A 19,918-nucleotide genomic window follows, 5' to 3' on the forward strand; every position below is an offset into this window, starting at 1 on the left:
TACAAGAATTATTTGGCGGGAACAACTTTTGTAAAACGTAATCGCAATAGAATTCTTTTCGATGGAATTTGAATTTACATAGATTTATGCAAGTGGATATTGCATGTATTTCGTTTAATCGTTACAATTTCTTCTTTTTTCTGATAATTAACTTCTTGAAAACAATCAGAGAAAAAGTGCACTCAACGATTCAAGTACCTTTAGAATTATTGATGGAAACAACAATATGAAATTTTTCATATACAAGATCGAAAACATTAAGAGTATTAATACATCACAGATTGTTTTCGTATTATAATTTCACTGTATAGATAAATATATTTAAAATGTTTATGCAATATCTTCAACATGCTTAAAATTAGATTTTGTGTACTATTATAATTATTCAAAAATATATAATATTGCGAAATCAATTAGATACAATTGTTACATAGGCTTTTATTTTTACAGTTTTATTAATAATCATAATTACTAATTTAAATAGAAATTTTCTTAAACTATTTATATGGTTTATTGAATAAAGCAAACAAAAAATAAATATTGTAGCTATATTAATTTGATTCAATATAATATGAAACACATTTTTTATAATGTATTATAAATTGATTGTAATAATTGTCATAGATATTACATAGTTTGCACATTGTACTTATTTATTACAAAATATAGTCCAATTCGTATCTTATATATTGATTCTTTGGATCATTCATAATTCGTGGATAACCAGCAACAAGAGCATCTTGTCCACCAATATAAAGAGAATTATATATTTTCCAATACACATCTCGAACTTTTCTAGCGGGATGAAATAAACCCTAAAGTAAAAAAACAAAATAAGGTATATATAGAAAATAATATTAATATTGCTAAATAAACCGAATATCTACATACACAACATTTAAATGGAATCTATAAAATTAATATACCTGTAATGTATATTGTAATATTTTTATTGGACCAAGTGCAACACGTAAACCATCAACTGCATCCATAAATGCTTGCACCAAATGTGGTGAAGTTTCAAAAACATTGGGCCATACATGATTTAATAAATGAATTAATGCGTCTTCGCAGCCAAAACCATAAACACCAAGTGCCATATGTTTAATAGCTGCACAAGCTGTTTGTCTATGTACTAAATCCCTATTATGTAATAAAATTAATTGTGAATATACTGTAATGTCATTGAAATTGATATATCGTTATATCAATATGTTCTCACAATAACAAAAGTATGTATTTATACAATGAACTTACCTATCCATGAGTGCATCTTCTAATAATGGACTAACAGCATAGATATAATCTTTTCCCATTTCTCCAATATATTCAAATAAAAAAGATAAAGATTTTAGTACACCATTTTGGACATTTAATTCAGGTACTCTGTATTCATTCATCAGTGCTGGTAAAACTGTAAATGGACTACATGTTTCTGCAACTATGGCTATAGCTACGGTTGTGCATACACGATTCTGACGTTCTTGAACTTTTAAATTATTTAAAAGTGTGGCTAAAACATCATGTGGTCTGAAAACGTAAATATATTTTTTTTAATTTGATTATTAATTAATTTTTATTATTATTTCATTTATTTGTAATATTTTTAGTTTGGTATTTACCCAATAGCTTTTGCAATATAACCGAAAGTATTAACGGTTGCTCGTCTAATTGCTTTTTTATGTGCTTTTAATAATTCTAAAAGTTCAAAACATATCCTCATCCATTCGCGAGCGGATACGTATTCGGGTCCTCTGTCTGCTATTCTACCTACAAGATCGATACAATTTTCTTGTACCTATAAAATAATGAATTTAATAATTTTTTAATAATATAATTTTGTTATAAAAGTTGTATAACCTTTTCATGTCTATTTTTTAAAATAGGAGTCAATCGTGGTAATAAATCTTTTATAGGTGGAGTCATCTTGGTCATTCCTATCACATTAACAATAGCCTTTAAAGCTCCCAAAATACTGCCTAAAACTTCTGGATATTCTTCACCTAAATATTCATAAAGTACAACACCTAGATGACCCATAAGTTTTTCCTAAAATATTTAAGAATTTGTTTATTATATTTAAGAATTTGTATAATATGTTATTTGGTTTAAAAATTTATAGAATATTAATTTTACTTCTTGACAGGTTTTCATAACAACTGCAATACGTGAAATTAGATCAGCTGCTTGTTGTCGTACTTTAGCAGATTTATTATTTAATCTCCATAATATGGTACCGCATATTTGAGGTAAATAAGCCTTAACTCTTTTTCCTAATGTATTGACAATAGTACCGAAGCCGTTAAGCATTACAACATCCTATAATGAAAAATAATTATTTATACTGTCAATTATTACAATTAATAAAAAAATGTATTACGATTAGAAAAAATATAATGTACCTCTGTAGTTTGCTCTTGAAATGCATATAGTATACCATCAATAAGTTGTTCTTCCAAACGAGAATCGACATCAGCTGCTCCTAAATTACCCATTATCTTTTCAATAGTTTCCATAACCATTTTTCTATATTGTTCATTTTCATCTTTTAAATCATCTACTACTCTATTAATAATTTCTGATGCACCAACTTTATTCGCTATTTCTACGGTTGTGTCAACAAGCTGTAATATTCACGTAATTTATATTTACATTATACTTTTATACATAATATTTTTAATGAAATAAAAAGTGTGTAAATGCAAGATACCTGTCGATAATTCCTACGATCCAATGCCATTCGGTGATTCCAAAAATGTTTAAAGAAATGTGGCAGAATTTCATCTTTTATATATTGTGCTTCGACGCCATCAGTTCCGCAACATTGTTTGACAACCTAATTATAAATTGTAAGTTATATATTATATAAAAAGAAAAATTATTAAAGTAAATAATTTAAATATATCTTACTTTCAAAACTATTTTTTTCATTTCTTCATCAGGAGACTGAAATTCTCGAATAAGAATTAACATTACTTCGCGAGTATAGTAATTAGCATATTCAGCGTCCATAAGCGGTATAAGATATCCAATTGCTTTTAAAAATGCAGCTAAGCCTTTCCCTCTATGTGTCCGTATACCTTTCCACAATGGTTTTAAAACAGAATCAAAGCTTTCAATACCATATGGTGTTGCTGCTTCAGCTAAAGCTGCTATAGCTAATGCAGTGATAGTACGAACTTTTTGTTGTTCATCCACCAGTCCTACAAATAAAATTATTTATCTTTGAAAGTAAATAAATTATATTATAGCCAACAAGTAATGTCGACATTTTTAGTAAAAAATATTAAATACTTATATTATATATTTAAATATAAAATACTGAAAATTCTGATATTATTTATTAGCTAATCTAATATAATATAATATAATTTGATATTTACCGTGTTCTATTATTTCGACCAAGCTTTTCAAATGTGGTAATATAGCACATCCCATAAGGATAGCGATTTGCTGTACGATTTTAATACCTGTATGTCTTGCTTGCCAAGACTTTTTACTACGACATACAGCTTTTAAGAATGGTAATAGTGAAGGTATTCCTAAAGCAGAAGCAACCACAGCAAATGCTCTAGCAGTTGTGTTACGAACATATTCATCAATATTATCGATGTCAGGTCTCATGGTGGAAATCATAGTAGCTAAACCTGCGGCTTTTGCTAAATTGGAAATGATTTCTCTACCTTCAACACGTGCATAATAATCTTCATCAATTAACAAAGGTTCAATAACAACCAAAATCTATGAAAAATAAAACATTGTATTTACATATCATAATTATTCTAATAAGTAAATAATATATTTGATCTTAACCAATATAATATTCTTACCTTGTGCACATATGGTCTAACCAAATCATCTAATTTATAGAGAATACGATCAATAACTTTTACAAGCAGATGCCTTTCTTGATCTTCAAGAGTAGGAGACATCAATAAAGGCAGAATTTGATTGAACAGTGGTCCAGCTCCAAATTCTCTTGCCTTATCTGTAATTTGTCTTAGAGCAGCCTTTCTCATAGGTGGTGTACCATTCTTAATTTTTAGAAGTAGTTTCATAATTTTCCTTTCTTTTTGTTCTTCTGGACTAAGAGTTTCTTCATCCACATCAACTAAGAGTTTATCAAAATATTGAGCATCTTCTGGTTTCATAAATGGTAAATTGCCCTTTGGTTGATTGTCTACAAATTTTGCATTCTTATCTTCAGTCTGAATAAAGAATCCTTGGGGTGTACCAGCAATAGGAGTTGGTGTTGCTGTGAGTTTTCTTGCAGGTGTACGTATTGGTATATATCCTATTAAAAATATAACATAATTTAAAAACATATAATTGTATACATATGGCTTCATTTACAGGTTTACTATCAATGCACAAAATACAGAAATACCTGCAGGTGGTTGTAGAACTTTATAACCAGGCGGGAATAAAGCATCTAATTCATCATCAGAAAGTGGTCTATTTCTTTCATCTATTTCTTTTTCCCAGCGGTAAGCTTGTAATTGTTCTGGTGTCATAGACATCAAATGTCCTGGTGTTGGAGTTGCCAAACCCATTGCTTTAGGTCCTGTGGGTGTAACTCCACTTGGAGTTAAAACACTAGCTTGGTGTGGAGTTGTAAGTGGAGTAGCAGGTGTTTGCGGTGTCATGGATCCAGGCGTTTGATTTGATGGCGTTTCATCCCATCGACTGCGCCTTTTACTGGCTGATGGTGTTGGCGTTTCTTGAATTAAATCTCCAGTTACTCTATCAGTTCTGGGAGTTTCGGCCCATCCACTGCTATGTCCAGGTGTTTCTATTTTTAATGTTTATATTACTTACAATTTGTTCTATTACTATTTCAGAAACAGTAATTCATTTTAACATTCAATCTGAATTTACCTCTTTCTGTTTTTGGTGTTTCATCCCAACGATTTCTACGACTAGAAACAGTTTTTTCATGTGATGGTGTTTCCCTACCAGGAGTAGCAGCACCAGGAGTCGCATGCCCTGGTGTGGCATCCCACATTCTAGTGCTTATTCCTGGAGTAGCCCCAGGTGTTTCTCCTCCTTTACCATGACCAGGAGTTTCATCCCATCTAATAGCAGCTGGAGTTACCTATAAAATTTATTTGAAAAATAAATATAAATAATAATTAAAAAATGTTATATTTGAAACTATTGTGATTCTCACATCAGCATTATCCCATGAAGTTGGAGTAGCTGAAGTTCCAGATATTTTCTTAGACGTAGGAACATCATCTGTTTGGTCCCAACGTCCTCTTTTTTTAGGTACTGGTTTAGGTTCACCATTTGCTTTTAAAGTACCCTCCTTGGCTTTTTCTGCTAATTTCTTTCTTAACTAAAAATTTACAAATAAAATTAGGTTAATATTATGCTTAAAAATATAATAAAAATAAGTAAAATACTAGATTTATGTAAAGTATAGTTAAATATTAAAATGATATTTTATTTTCAATTATAAATATATTATTAAAAGTTTAGAATATTATATTATAAATTATTAGATAGTTATTTAATTAGTAAAATTATTTTGTAAAACAAAACCACTGTGTTAAAATAACATAGGTAAAGAGGGGCATTAGAGATTGATGGTATATGTATAATGTATAATTCCGTTATATACACATTTATTAAACTTTTATAGAATTTTAAGTTATCATTACACACCTCAGTTTCTTCTCCTTTAAGCAATTGTTCCCGCATAATTTCAGTAAATGTCCTAGAACCAATATCCGGAGTTTTACCACCTGTAATCATGAATCAAACGTAACGCAAAGCGCAACTATTAGACTATTATTGATAAAAATTCTTACATTTATATTTCTAATCATGACTGGTCCTACTCACTTCATTTCAATAATTTTTATTTAATGCCCTTAGAATATCTGTTTATATTCTAAGTAAACTACTGGATTGACTCTCAATTCCACGCTGCATGAATAATAGTATTTGTCAAAAATTTGGAAATATTACAACATCCAAACATATAGAATAATATAGGATTTCATTCTATATAGTTATTGCAACGGGTTTCAGAGAGCTGCAACAGTAGGTGGCATATAGCATACGTACGTGAATGTTTTCTGCCATAAGCTGTATTGTCCTGCTCAAGTCTTCCATATTGAAAAAAACTTTAGCCATCTAGAAATTAACTCATTCTAGTCATTAATAATATTTTCACTCATACCATTCATACTATTTCAATGAATAAGTTTATTTTTAACATATTTGACACAATGAAACTCAACATACAGAATTAAAACCGAGAACTTCACTTAACAAAAAAAGGCAAATACTAATACGAAATAATTTTGAATTAATATTTGTTCAAGTTCCACAAAAAAGTTTTATATAAAAATTTAAGAATATTATATGATAACTAATATTAAATTAATATATTGTGATTATTTCTTTTCTGTAATAGATAATTATCTATAATCTAAATAGGAACATATAATTTAAGTAATAGTTTAAGATAGTTATTACTTTTAACAATTGATTTTCTATCATCATTGGAATATAAAATTATTATCATATTATAACTGGAATTTATTTTAATTTTAATATGTTTAGAAAATAAACAATAAATTACCATAATATAATTGAATTTCATTGTACCATTTAGTGAACAAAAGTTTATTTTTGTCCTCAACAACTCAATCTCATTTGACCTTCAATATAGTATCCTCAGTTAGCGGTTGATTCCATTAAGTTGACCATCACTAAGATTGGAAAAAAATGTTTTTATTAGTATATTTTTCAAAAGAAACACATTCACTCTCTTCATTCATGCCAGTTTTCACAATATATATTACACTTGTGTCTAAAATATTAAATATGATCACACACATGTGCTCAGAACATCATCGTTACAAAAAAATTTATGATAATACCAAAGATATTAAAGTTTTGATAAGACGTAACATTATAAGTTAATTGTGATTATATATATATGTGTGTATACATATACATATATATATATATAAAGGCACACACACACGCATATATAATTTCAACTATATTATATTCTAGAAGAGAAGATATAAATTCAATGTTAAATGTAAAAATAATATTTTATTTACGTTTTATCATATTTATATTTATATCATGATGTTACATTTTTTTTATAATTTCTGTATACAACTATATTTTTTTTAGAAAGGTAGATTTCAAACCTGAATTATAAGGAATTATGGAATTTTGTTAATATATAACGAATTGATCCTTCACTGAAATACAAGAATTTTTGTTGTCAGTTTTCTATCTATGGAGATGAATAACACCCTTCAGTTTTCTTCCTATCATTCTTTATTTTTTTAAAGCTGTTAGCAAAAGTTATTTATCTTAATGAAGTATATCGATTTATAAAAAAAGAACTAAAAATTATTTAAACAAGTTCAAAAAATTTTGAACAAAAAGTTTACATATTGTTTAGAAATTCTGAAGTTTTGTATATCAATAAAGAATTTAAAAAACGAATAGAGAATCAACTATTTTTTATTACTATAGAAATTATATGTTGTGTTTAGAGTACATAAAAATAATAGAAGTAAAAAACACATATGTTTATATAAACCAGATATGAATACCAACAAAATATCTATAATGTACTGGTTAAATCATCTAAAATTGAAAATATTATATCATGAATTATTTTTCATGATATAAATAAGTTTATAAAAAAAAATATGTTTAATTCAACAAGGCTAATACAATGATCATATTTTTTAAAATATGAAGGACATCGACATTTCTTTAAATGAACTTGACTTTCTACCTATATAAAAATTATAAAAGCAGATTCAGATAAATTCAACACGTCTTAAATTTCGCAATTTTAAAAATACCAAACAATAAGTAAATATACTTACGTTTTAAAGAGCAAAGCATTTTCTAATGATATAAACAATTTCAGAATTTGTAAACAATTTGTAAACTTTTTTGTTCGTAATTTTTACAATTGTTTAACAAATATTTTTTTTTACGATAAAGCGCATTAAGAAGCATAACTTTTTGTAATAGAAGTTTTTGTGAGAAAAAAAAAGAAAACGAAAAAAATGTTAAGGGAATTTTATAGTTCCTAACAACGAATATAAAAGAATATAATTTTTTACTCAAGAAGATTCTCTAAATATTCTCAAAGTTTCATAATTTCTTGAATTTCCAAATCCAGGATTTTCTCTTATAAGAACTAAAGATAGACATTGTCTATGATATAAGTTATTTGTTATTTAGCAAAAGTATATCATTAATTTGCAATAATTTGCTGTGTACTGATGGAATAGAGCAATCATATCATAAGCAGCTTTGCCCAAATTAAAATAATTAATGCAACTAATTATTAAATTAGCAATTTATTAAATTGAGAATTGACAGCATGTGATTTAAAATAAAGAAGTAGATTGACATGCTATATATTTTTGCTACACAATATTAAAACTGACTACTTGAAATTGATACATAAGTGCTATTATAAAGAAAAAGGTCATTACCATAAAATAATGTTTATAAACTAACCCAATAAATCCTTTTATTCATAATTCAATATTAGAAATATCACAGAAGATTATAACACATAAATACAAAATTTAATTGGTCCAGAAATGATTACTTGAGCAAATAGAAAATTTTATTATTGTCGTCTAAAATACAAAATGTGTGAAAAACAATTTTAAGCAATATGCAGCAGTATAAAAAATGATTGAGTACATCATGAGAGGATTGCTGATATTTACAGATTTAGATTATATCACTTGTCAATGTAACACAAAAATAACACACTGAGAACTATTATAAAAACAGTTTGCTTATGACTCAATTTAAGTTTCCCGAATAAAATCATGCATAATAATCTTATAAAAGAATGTAGGAAATAAAACTTTTAATATTTTGCATAATCATATAATAATGAATATAAAATCTTTATGTGCAAACCTATTACACAATCACATATTTTATCAGTTATCAATACTAAAAATGTACTATTTCCAAAAGTTTTTTTAATATTTTTGGTTGTTACCTTTTGGTATATTATAAAAAATAATTGGTAATTATTGGATTTTTGTATAATATTCACAATAAAAAAAGAATACAAACCTTCTGCAAAAGGATCAACTCGTTCTGGGGAGATTATCATTCTTCGTCTCTTTTGTCTATATTCATCTTCTCTGTCAGCTATAGTAGGACGTCGTCTATCGGCAAATGGATCAAAATCTTTGTCGCTCTGATAAAAATTAAAAGAACATCATATTAATTACATTTTATATGTTACATCTTCATAAGCATAATAAGCTTAAATGCATATAACATTACATAAATATTTAGAAAAAAATACCTGTGCCACATCATTAAGAAGAGCTGCAGGTGCATTATATCCAGCTCTTTTATTTGAACCAAATGTATTAGGTTCATAATCTTCATCCTTAAATAAGAAATTATATTTAATTAATTCTTAATACAGAATACGAAATACCTATGAATAAAATCTACTTACTTCAATTTCATCATTAGCAGCAATTGAAGTAACATAACCATCATATTTGTTATTACTTCCATCATAAATATCTTGATCATAAAAACCTGTTTTGCCCAATCCTACTTGATCTTTTTCTGTTGTTGCATTTTGAATTTCTTTTTTTTTGGATTGTATCTCGCGGATCTGTGCTTCAATATCTAAAATACATTATGTTAATAAATATTAATAGAGGACAGGGTTGCTATTTTACGCATGTATAAAAATTGATACCATGATAATTGATGAATTAAAATATAAAATTGTTGATACAAATAAAATTATTGTATTACATGATGATAATAAAATATATACATATTTAAAATTAACAAATCCTTATTAATTTTACGCATTCAAAATACTTTCTAACCTAATAAAACATCAATCATTGATTTGTTGATTACAGCTCATAAAGTTTATTTAAATTAATCTGATAGTAAATGTATATAATATAAAAATAAAGTAATTATAATACAGACCTTCGTGCGTACGTGGAATGGAATCCATTGCAATAGTGTTGGTTCAATAAATTGTATTAAATCCACTGTATTATAGCAATCAGTATCAATACGTACAGAAAAGCTTCACCATATTAATTTTTTTGCCATATAAAGGAAAAATTCTCATATAGACTAGAGTACTAGGAAGAATAACTCAGATGACCATTGGATTGTGGCAAATTAGTAATTCCTTCTGTATCGACGCATCTTGAAGATGGCGCAGCTGAACCATGAAAACTTGAAAGAACTAGAAGGGAGAGAGAAAAAATTGGAAGATAATCAATATAGCAGTTAATTGTCAAAAAACATGTGGAAATATATTTTGTAATTGTATTCACGTGTGTAAGTTTATATTTTAATAAAGTTATTGTTTTTATATTCAAGTAATGAAATTTATTTATTAACAATTCCAACAATTCAATTATCGGTTTGTAATATCGATAATAGGACGAGTAATAATGAAAAGATAAAGAACTATAGGAGTTTGACATCTCGACGTTGTCGCCACTGGATTGGTGAATGTATAGTTGTGTCCTTCATTAATCCCATTGCTGGACATAACGATGCGAGCTTTTAATTCCGAAAACGAAGAATGAAATTCGACTCGACCCTTTTATATCATAGATACACATTATTCATACACAACTAGCGTATCAATGCTTCGGCATTGATGGTAGCATTCGGTTATGAATTCGATGTGGCGTGCTCACATACTGTATTGAAACGGAACAAATCTAACGTGGAGAAAATAAATTAATTAATGGTCTTGGTATCTTGGTATTAAAAATAGAATCAGAATTATTTTTAAATTAAAAATAGAATACAATTCATTTTTATTTTCCTGAATGCTTTTCAAATCATTAATATAAATTCCCTTATCTTTATTAATTAAGTTAGTGTATGAGTTATTCCAATCTAAATACGTTTAAACTAGAACTATTGTCTGCTTTTATTTCGCTCTAACTTTCTTTTGAAGTTTCTTGTGTTCGTACATATGACGTCATTGTATTCATGCATCAATATAACTTGTATCGATATGCGTCAGTTACTTGATATAAAGTATATAGTCAGTAATATCGATAGTCAATATCAATTGATTGTTGTGATAAATAGCACTGTAATTGAAATGCATCTCATTCAATTAACTCTAACCAAATTGATGGATAGAACGTGGAAGACCAAAGATCAATTTATTGTTCAGATTTAACCTCATTTGATTTCTTTCTCTGGGAAGCATTCAAAAATGTTACCTAACAAAAAGTACTGATTATAGTGGAAAATATGAGACAATAAATTATTGTGGTATATGCTCAAATAAGTTCCAAGATGATAGAACATTCTCATGGTTCAACAAAAAAATTGCAATTGTCAACGCAAAAATAAGCAAAAATGGTCAACGCTTCGATCTTTTGTCGATGTGAGAAATATTATCTCTCCATTCATTTAACCTTGAATGACCTTTAATCTTAACATGCTGAAATCCTTAAAACAGAGGTTATTACATTATCAGCGATAGAAAAAATATAGCATCTCATTAAATAAAAAAGATGACTTTGAAATCTCCTCTACCTCTGCACCTAAAAAGTATTTACATGCTATTGTATCTCCCCTCCATACGATTTAAGTTTCATATATAATACTTTTCCCTATTATTATAAATAACGGAAATATTTCAAGGTAAACAAAGTTTATATCCCATCATGTATTATAGTCCCACTTTAAACATTACTCACGTTAAAATAGTTTGATGAGTGAAGTAGGATTCACTGATGTGTTTTCTATTTGATTCCTGCAGAACATTGTGTCATATAATTACAGCAAAGAAAACCCTAATTATTATTGTTGACCTTTAATAAGTTTATAAAAATAATATAACATAGGAAATATATTCCATATTATATGAATCTGTATTATAAGAGTCGCATTGGTTATACAATTTTCATATTATTGTATTTTCTCCTTAAAAAGATACAATTTTATTCTGGGACGTATTTTTTTATTTTTAACAACAAGGGAGATATTTAAGATGGCCAAACTATATGGTACCGTGTGATATGAACTCTTTTTTAACATATTATACGAATACAAGTTACAATTATACGAATTCACATTATAATATAAATCCGTGTTGTATTATATACAGAATGAAACGTAATGCTATTTCAAATATTCGAAATATATTGGTGGCTTTTATATAAAAATATCGAAGGAAGAAATACTTTAGTTTAAGAAAATCGATATCCTAATTAATACAAAATTTTTTTCAACTATTTTTTTCGGGATTTTAAAACCTTTCACAGAACAAAAATTCAATCCTTGTAACTGAAGTTTTGAAATCGTTAAGCTTTATTTCTAAAGTTACGTGCAATTTGATATTTAATGAAATAGTCAATCGAGAACATAGAGATAGAATATTGAGAAATGATCCTATTATTTTATAGAGCTACAACGACCTGCACAACAATTTAAATAAAGGACAACTTAAGGATAAATAGCAACATACTAAATTGATATTTACACATTTATAAGACGAAAAATTTTAATTTTGATTAAATTATTATTGTTTATGTAATAAAAGTCAAATGTATGTAATTAGTTATAGAAAAATATTATTTTCATTACTCATATATTTCTCTTCCTTCAGGTTGAAGTTCTTAGTATATGATAAAGTAGTTTTGTAATAAATTGAGTAATTCTGTCATAAATATCAACACTTGTTTCTCCTGTAGATACTTCGTTTAATGTTTTTATAATCCTAGATACACTATTTGAAATTTCTAAAACTTCATAAAATGATAATATTTTGTTTTATCCTTTTTAATTATTCACGTGTCGAACACTTCTACTAAATTACAAAAATTCATTAAAATTAGAATTTTCGGATTCGCAAATTATTTTTATAAATGAATGCGTATTGGATGGATTTTGAAATTTTGTTTATCAAATTCAGAATTACATTTGAAAAATTCATTTTATTCACAAATTTTAGCTTAATTTTTCCATGTAGATTTTATTTACTTATTTTGTTTATATCACTGCATTTCTGATGTATTCTGTATAATATGATACATAAAAGGAAAGTGCACAATTACATTTTATTAGTTTTAAATATCAATATTGATATAATATTTTAATTATTAATAATTTATTTTTTAATATTAAAACCATTCCACCATTGTTGCTTTAACGACAGTACATTATTATATTATTATATTTCTAACTATTAATATTTATGGATAACAATACCTTATCTATATTACAATTTTTGTTCCGAAAAAAATAAATATTATACTACTAGTACTTATTCAAATTTCTATTAAATAAAGTATTTCTCTGATGATAGAATACACCAAACGAGCACCAGTGACATTGCTTTCTTTGCAAGAGATTTGGATTTTTTCATATGCAAAATAAAATTAAAAAATTGTTATAATATTTGGATAATCAATATTATTGTTACATATATATATATATATATATATATATATATATATATATACATGCGCGCACGCATATTCACATCCATACATTCAATTTTTTTGAAAATTCAAAATGAGTAAATTTAATAAAATCTGAATAAGTAGTATCGTTTCATAGAATTAAATGAAATAACTATAATTTTAATTGTATTAAGCTCGTTACGAATACATTATACACAAATATATAATTATTTGCTTGATATGCGTTCTATCTCTCTACTTAATGTATTTAATATATACTATATATATACATACATACATATATACATACATACATACACATACATATACATATATATTTTAATTCTATATTCTTATAATAGCAGTTTACGCATATAAAGAATATCTCTTGGTAGCACAGAATTACTTCTTAAAATAAAACAAGATAGAACAAAAATATTATACTATAATATTATTCTCCAATATTTTATATTATAAAATAATATTAAATAGTATGTATATTCATAATATAGTGGATGAGTTATTTAAGATTTAAAGCGAAAATATTTAGATATATTATTTTTGATAATATTCAAAAGTTTTTAAATAAAAGAATATATTTAACCTTTTTTAATAAAAAAGTTGTAAAGCATATCAAAACAAGTTCAAAATATTCCAAATTTGTAATGATATGATCTAATTGGAAATTGAAATATCACTTTCCGTAATTTGTTACATTACTTGTTAAAGATATTATATTATTCTTATTTTTACATTATAATAGCATTTTTTATTTATCAAGAATTGTCTGACCTATCATTTTTTATCTTATAACATATCTTGAAAAATGAAATACGAGGGAAGAAAACTGCTTATCCAGATGTAAATACAATAATATAATCTATATGACAATAATATTATAATTTTGTTGAAAGGTTTATTAAAATTGTAATATAGATTAAATTTTTTTTTAATACACATTACATTATAAATGAATAAAGAAAGCTATTAATTTTTTTAGCTAAAATACATTACCAACTCGAATTATCGATACAATGAATTCTTGATAAATAACAAACACTATTACAACATAAAATTGATAATCATTGAATATTTATAACAAGTAATACAGCAAATAGATCTGTACTATTTATAAAATTTAGAAGATAATATTTTTTTTTCGCTGATCATAATAATACAAATGTATTTGGTAATTTTTGTGTAAGCAAAAAACTCAAGTTCCATTTAAAGTAATATCAATGGCTCTTATACTTTTGAAAATATAATTTTCAGGTAAAAAATTTCTTTCTTTCTATATCAACCCTTTCAAATCAACTATATTCTCTAAAAATTTATTACTATCATCAAAAGTTTCATTATCAAATAAAATATTCTCTCCTGTAATCTTGAGTAGCTCACATAAATACTATTAAATATTATATATAATATTAATTATTAATAGTATATATTATAAATATTATTATATATACTATTCAGTATTATATTATATAATATAAAATATTATATTTTAATAAATTTACATTAAATTAACATTAGAATTTTATTTGAGGTTTTTGAAAAATTGTAAAAATTATAATAACGAAAGAAAATGAATGTGTAAATCACTATAGTTTATAATGTTAAAAATTCTGTTATATTTATTCTATTCACAAAAACCAAAATACATTTCATAAATGTGAAAGTCTATTCAAAAAATGTCATTAAAATGCGTTAATATTTGGGTATAGGGATTTTTCAACGAATATTACTCGATTCAGGTACTTGTATCAATTTTTATGCATTTTAAAAATCTTATTTTGTTTGTATAAATCGTGTTAATGCGATATCATTGATCAAGTCCAAATTTGTAAAGTGTTCTTGATTTTAAATGCAAGGATCTTGCCTTCTCTATTGAAGCACATCCAAGAAACTATCATAAATGTTTAATAGTATTCAAAAGTCACACCAAATTTGTGGACATGAATACATAGAGTAGAAATACATGTATTATCTCTTTTTAAATATTCGAGCGATAGTATAAAATTGAAGAAGCTTTCATACGGCCTTTCTAATGTTTTGAAACTACTTATGGTGTTATGAATAAGAGAAAAAATAACAGGTTTAGGGTTTCCCATATTTCGATGTATGAGCTATCACACTTTGTTTATATGTTCTGGTATCTTAATTTCTAATGGAAACTTATTTTGAAAAGTGAGCTCATAAACAGTGAAATAATAATGTATATAGATATGAACGTGGCTCTATGATCGATCATTTGAATATGAATGTTCAATCGAACAATAATCGTATTAACTTCGAGAATTTTTTGCGGAAATATCTACGTCCTCAAAGTTACACTGATGATATTGTAAACGTTTGTTATTGTTACAGGCGAAAAGTCTGTCTGTCTCGCATACATAAATATGAATATCATTATGTATGATTATATTAATTATTTCTATTACTGCTAAGTCTCGCGTCCAACGGCTCATCCACATGTTCGGTATGTCTCAAAGTTTGCTGCGATGTGCTTATCATATTAAACGGTGTTGTTGTTATTTGAATGTGCCTCGAGGTATGAGGGCCTTTCATAGTTAAATCGATTTCAGCATCTTGAGGTCTCTCTCTAATACTCTGTTCTATATCCTTTTCCGGAGAACTACTGCAAATCCGTGGTGGAGATCCACATCCGCACTTAACTTTGTCGTTCGACTTGTCACAATGCATGGAATAGCTGCGGGATAATACGAAAATACAGCAAATGATCTTAAAACACTGAAAAAAGTATGTTTTTCATATTTCAAATTATTCGCAATGCAAGTTAATGTTTTATTGTTATAATCAAAAATTCACAAATAATGTTTGAATACTAATCTCGCCGTTATTTTGAAAGTTTTTAGTATATACACGAGTATGCGTACATTGACATATGTAGATATGTTGGAACGAATATATATCTTATACAATAAAAATGCTATATGTATCTTATTTCACTATCGCCATAAATTGAATTTATAATAAGATTTTAACATTATTATATATAAAAAATGCGTACCCATGAGCAGCGGAAAGTAAACGATAGTCTCTGCAAATTGGTACGGTAGCGGCGGCTGCAGCTGCAGCCGCACCTGTTTCGACCAATTTCTCGGCAGAAGAAGAAGAAGAAGAAGAAGAAAGAGAGGGTTCAGATAAGGCCGACGGCGGTGGTGGTGACGAGGCATCTGATCTTTCTATTCCTGTTGCCGGCGGTGGTCTCAAAAGAAGAGGTGTAGCACTACCTAATCCTAAGCAACGCATTCTCCATGCGTCTTGTAGTAATTGAAGACGAGCCTGTTTTCGCCATTTTGCTCGTCTATTTTGAAACCATACCTTCCAAAAGGGAAAGATTCAAATTAATGTTATTAATATGAATTTATAATAATATAAAATTGAATTATCTTGGGCTCACTATCATGATTAATATGGTCAAGCATATTCTAATAGGAAATGGAAGAGAAATATTTGTATAAAAAATACTATTTTTATTTTTTAATGATCTCAAGTTAAATATAATTATAAGAAAGTATAAAAACTTGTAGGTACTAAATGGTTTATAATGTATTATACTTTCAAAAAGTGGAACATTATTTACAAATATTGAAATAAAAGAAAAAAAATAAAACACTAGAAGAAGAATTTATCTTAAAAATACGTTCTTTCATCGGTCGTAAGATACAGATAATATGATACAATCCATGCTTAGAAAATAAATTTTTGAAAGAGATAATGAAAAAATGTTGATGAATCATATAATCCAATTCCTAAAAAAGTCAGAATAATGACAATTCGCTCAAACATAAATAGATACATGTTTCATAAATTTTATACTTCATTAAAAAAAGTACACAAGCTAACTTATTTCAAATCAGGTGAAAATTGTTAAATGTACATTATAATTGTTACATTTAACAATTTTCATATTAATACATTAAGAAGATTTATCTTCATTCTATCAAAAGAGACATCGAAACTATTTCACTTATTCGTATTCTACGAAATATCGAAAAAGTGCAAGTTTTTAAAATTACCGAAATACATCGACCAACAAATAAGTGTCAATCCAAAAAGATATAAATTATCATAATCGTACAATAAATGCAATAAAATTATTTCGAAGACATAATCTTGAATCGAATCGTGCTCTCTCTTTTTTACCGATAGTTTTTTCGGCAAAAGAAGTATACCTGAACGCGTGCCTCCGAGAGTGAAATTCGAAGAGCAACTTCTTCCCTCAGGAATACATCTGGATAATGAGTCTTCTGGAATAGGGATTCCAATTCTTGCAATTGCTGCGGCGTAAATGTTGTCCGATTACGCCTCTAAATGAAAAATACGTAACAAATTCAATATTTAAGTTTCTCTTCGTCCTTTTTAAATATCGCGTATGCATTTACTTTTAAAGTTTTTTTAAGTGTAAAATCGCTTTATAAAGTATTGCTATTTGTTCTCCATTATAATAATTGGCAATCTGTAAATAATATCCATGTATACATGCGTCTATATATATAATCATGTAAAATTCTGTATACAAAATAATAGACAAGAGACATAGGTATATTGCTTATGCAGCCAAAAATACAACTTTTGTGTTTGTCTCTGTAGAAATATTTTACTTTCATATTTTTGACGACAACACCAAATCTTTTCACGAATAAATATGCTAACTTCATTAACTGAATCAAATTTGTATATTTTTATAAAAATTTATAATTCATGATTAGAATATAAGAAAAATCATTTAATAATATGGATACTTTTTTTGCAACGAATTTTATATTTTTTATTATTATTATATCAATTTTACTATAATTTTATTATATATCGACCGATATAATATTGTAATTGTGTATATCATTTCATATCTTAATTTATAATTATAGTACTTTCATTATTAATAATTTGATTATGGAATACTTACTAGTAGCAAATGTACAAAAAATATATATAGAATGCATATCTGTGTTGAGATATTATTTACGACAATATGAAAAATGAAAGCTTTTAATTTGAAAAAAACGAAAAAATCACGGTAAAAGCGATTATAATGAGCACTCTATGAAGGTATGATCCTTTAAGAAATATTTCAAAAGTTTGCTCTCTAATGTATTATAGAAATATCAAGTATCTCGACGATACAAATTCAACGTACATAAGAATCCAGTTTTTCACCTAATACCAAGATTTAGAAAAGAAATAAAATTCTCTTAAATAGTTTTCTTGTTGTAAGTTTTATCGAGCTTATAATGTGCAGAACTTTAAAAACGTTTAAACGAAATACCCAGGAAATAATTTTACGAGCCAAAAGAAAATAGATAAGATCGAAACGTACACTGACCTGACGACGACGACCGAACATATACTCGGTAAGTAGATCGGCCTGAGGCCCTAAGGGTGAGAGATAAGGACCGGCCATATGGACGAACACCTGCACCGTGAGCCTTCGTGATCCTTTTCGGAGACTTTAGTCAACTGTTGTTGAATAATATCAGAAATTACAACACTTACGATTTTTTTTTTACGGCTTTGCGTAAAAAGTCCAAGAAAATAAAGAAACCGGCGAATAAGGATTGGTTTGGTTTCGCTCGTAATTGAGGTGGTAGGAAAACTGCCCGTAAAGCTTGCGAGTCCGCGAGCAACAACGAGAAGCGACTGTTTCCTACCCTCGTTTGCGAGGGTGTTGCGAGAGACGGCCGCGTTCCCTATTGGCTGCGCAGTTCTGGGGCGTTACCGATGTTGCACGAGGATGCACACACCCCTTCCTGCAGTTATGGAAAGTCCACTAAATCGTAATGCGCGCACCATTCTTTCTCCCTTTGCATCTCTACTCTCCTCTTCCCTCTCCGCCCAGTCAACTCGTCCTCCTTTTTCCACCCTTCTTGCCCTCTCCTCTTTCTCCTCTACCTCCTTTTTCTTCTCTTATTTCTGCATCCTCTTTCCACTTTCTCTCTCTCTCTTTCTTTCTAATACGCGTTCATTTAGGCCTCCTCTGTCCTTCTTTACTCTATTATCCTTTGCTTTTTTCTCTTTTTTCCGATACTATGCTTTTTCCTGATCTGCAAAAATTCAGTTCGATCACTCACTTAAGAATGCTTTTGAATTTTTACTCCGAGCTTACGACGACTAATCAATAATCAAAATCGATGTTATACGACGATCTCTATTTTTTTTCTTTAAGCGATAAAGTCTCTCTTTATAGTACTCTTTTGATCATGCATTGACCTAACAACTATAACGTACATTGTTACGATTTACTTGAATAAGAATCATTTTATTTTTTATGTTATTACTGATTTGAGATTTCTCATGTTATTACTGATATCGTATGTTTGCTTATAGTATAATTTCTTTTCCCTTGATTATATACATTAAGGACATACATTTCGTTTTTAACACATGTTGTTATTTTAGTTTCTTACAATATTACTACATGGTTTTTGAAATGATAAAGT

The 19,918-nt window shown here is 27.4% G+C and overlaps 2 protein-coding genes across 4 annotated transcripts; both read right to left on the minus strand.

Moving 5' to 3' along the window:
• Positions 1 to 526: 526 nt before the first annotated feature.
• Sf3b1 (splicing factor 3B subunit 1) lies at positions 527 to 10,203 on the minus strand. Of its 2 annotated transcripts, XM_035886385.2 has the most exons (19): positions 9,991 to 10,203; positions 9,494 to 9,672; positions 9,335 to 9,421; positions 9,097 to 9,223; positions 5,668 to 5,747; positions 5,171 to 5,338; positions 4,879 to 5,095; positions 4,388 to 4,792; positions 3,831 to 4,294; positions 3,384 to 3,741; positions 2,911 to 3,203; positions 2,711 to 2,836; positions 2,403 to 2,624; positions 2,137 to 2,319; positions 1,861 to 2,049; positions 1,623 to 1,798; positions 1,258 to 1,530; positions 927 to 1,143; positions 527 to 815 (listed from the first exon to the last, which is right to left on the minus strand). In XM_035886385.2, exons 1-19 carry the CDS (start codon positions 10,016 to 10,018, stop codon positions 657 to 659), a joined length of 3,951 nt encoding a protein of 1,316 aa, XP_035742278.1. In that variant the 5' UTR covers positions 10,019 to 10,203; the 3' UTR covers positions 527 to 656. The 2 variants fall into 2 exon arrangements, with proteins under 2 accessions (XP_035742278.1, XP_035742279.1); XM_035886386.2 differs by lacking the exons at positions 9,097 to 9,223; positions 9,335 to 9,421; positions 9,494 to 9,672; positions 9,991 to 10,203 and adding an exon at positions 6,073 to 6,380.
• A 5,675-nt stretch (positions 10,204 to 15,878) lies between these two features.
• On the minus strand, positions 15,879 to 18,912 carry LOC118450532 (uncharacterized). 2 transcript variants are annotated; one of them, XM_035886333.2, is made up of 4 exons: positions 18,805 to 18,912; positions 17,654 to 17,788; positions 16,486 to 16,799; positions 15,879 to 16,164 (listed from the first exon to the last, which is right to left on the minus strand). In XM_035886333.2, the coding sequence occupies exons 1-4, from the start codon at positions 18,880 to 18,882 to the stop codon at positions 15,879 to 15,881; spliced, it is 813 nt and encodes a 270-aa protein (XP_035742226.1). In that variant the 5' UTR covers positions 18,883 to 18,912. The 2 variants fall into 2 exon arrangements, with proteins under 2 accessions (XP_035742226.1, XP_035742225.1); XM_035886332.2 differs by having other exon boundaries at positions 18,799 to 18,882.
• Between the last annotated feature and the right edge of the window lie 1,006 nt (positions 18,913 to 19,918).

The sequence above is a fragment of the Vespa mandarinia genome, chromosome 6 (genome assembly GCF_050613455.1).
Source record: "Vespa mandarinia isolate Hongniang chromosome 6, ASM5061345v1, whole genome shotgun sequence".
In the NCBI taxonomy this organism is placed as follows: domain Eukaryota; kingdom Metazoa; phylum Arthropoda; class Insecta; order Hymenoptera; family Vespidae; genus Vespa; species Vespa mandarinia.